General features: G+C 33.7%; 1 protein-coding gene across 1 annotated transcript; it reads left to right on the plus strand.

The window, feature by feature from the left end:
- The first annotated feature begins 14 nt into the window (after positions 1-14).
- On the plus strand, positions 15-581 carry LOC110275408 (secreted RxLR effector protein 161-like). The gene has a single exon (XM_021131412.1). It carries the CDS (start codon positions 15-17, stop codon positions 579-581), a length of 567 nt encoding a protein of 188 aa, XP_020987071.1.
- Positions 582-1,640: the final 1,059 nt, after the last annotated feature.

Below are 1,640 nucleotides of genomic sequence, written 5' to 3' on the forward strand. Positions count from 1 at the left end.
TCAAAAGATTTGGAATGGACAATGCTAAGGCAATGGACACACCAATGAGCATTACTTGCTACCTTGACAAAGATGAACAAGGTAAAAGCATAGATGTAAAGAAGTATAGAGGCATGATAGGATCATTACTTTATCTAACGGCAAGTAGGCCAGATATCATGTTTAGTGTATGCATGTGTGTGAGATACCAAGCTAATCCTAAGGAATCTCACTTAAGTGTGGTGAAAAGGATTATGAAGTATCTCATAGGAACATTAAATGTTGGATTGTGGTATCCGAAAGGATCCACTTGTGATTTGATTGGTTATTCCGATTCCGATTTTGCTGGTTGCAAATTGGATAGGAAAAGCACTAGTGGCACTTGTCACTTGCTAGGAAACTCTCTTGTTTCATGGTATAGTAAGAAACAAGTAAGTGTAGCCTTGTCTACCGCCGAAGCCGAGTATGTAGCCGCCTGTAGTTGTTGCGCCCAAATTTTATGGATGAAACAACAACTTGTGGACTATGGACTCATGCTTGATCACATTCCTATTAAATGTGATAATACTAGTGCAATAAATTTAACCAAGAATCCGGTTTAACATTCAAGAACCAAGCATATTGAGATTAGACATCACTTCATAAGAGACCATGTTGAAAAGGGTGATGTGGTTATTGAATTTGTCGAAACTAATAAACAACTAGCGGACATCTTCACTAAACCTTTATGTAAAGAAAATTTTTTTAACATCCGAAATGAACTTGGTATCTTGGATTCTAATCTAATATGATTTGTTTGAATTCATTGTATTCATATTGCTATTTTTGTATCTCTTACTAACTTAAGCATTGGAGATATCCAATTAGCCATTGTTTTGTAGGTTTATGAGTTGATGAATGAGTGATTAATCTTGAGGTAGATTGAAGAATTTGAAGATTATAAACAATGGAGGATCAACAAATTGAAGTTTATAATGGTTTAAGTGAGTATATACATGATGAAACTCAAAGGATTGAAGAAAGAACCACCAAAGGATGAAAATTTGGTAATTTTGGGCAAAATGATGCATGTTGCATCGATGCAACCAAGCTTTGCATCGATGCGAAGCACACGACGTGCTATGTGCATCGATGCAAAGCCCATTGCATCGATGCAAACACGACCAAATTGCACAAAAACACGTAAATTTGGCATTTTTGAGCAACAAAACCCCACTTTTTCATCATCTTTTTATTGCTTTATGCTTATTTGATTATATGAATTGTTAAATTAACTCCTAGTAAGCTAAGGATTTCTATTATGGTCTAAATACTTTGATATTTCCTTCATATTTTTGTTTAATGATTACTTCTTGTATGCTTATTTGGTGAATAACTCAAAATAGGCTTGGTACCCCTATTTTAAGTTAATATGCATGCCTTGATATATTTCACTTCTTTAGGGGGAATTATACATGCTTATTATATATAAAAAGAGGAAATCAAATTCTTTTTGAAAGGGGGAATATCTCATCCTTGAGATTAATAAAGAAATTGAACTTAAAAAAAAAATTCATTGTTTTATGCATGCTTCTATGACACATTTCAAACTCCCTTCTTTTTGATAATGTCAAAAGGAGGAAGAAAAGTTTGAGGATATTTGAAGTTTTGAACTTTTGAAA

Source organism: Arachis duranensis, chromosome 1 (genome assembly GCF_000817695.3).
Source record: "Arachis duranensis cultivar V14167 chromosome 1, aradu.V14167.gnm2.J7QH, whole genome shotgun sequence".
NCBI classification, from domain to species: domain Eukaryota; kingdom Viridiplantae; phylum Streptophyta; class Magnoliopsida; order Fabales; family Fabaceae; genus Arachis; species Arachis duranensis.

Coding starts and splice junctions, on each gene's coding strand:
- LOC110275408 (XM_021131412.1), top strand. CDS start 15: ATGGACAATGCTAAGGCAATGGACACACCAATGAGCATTACTTGCTAC.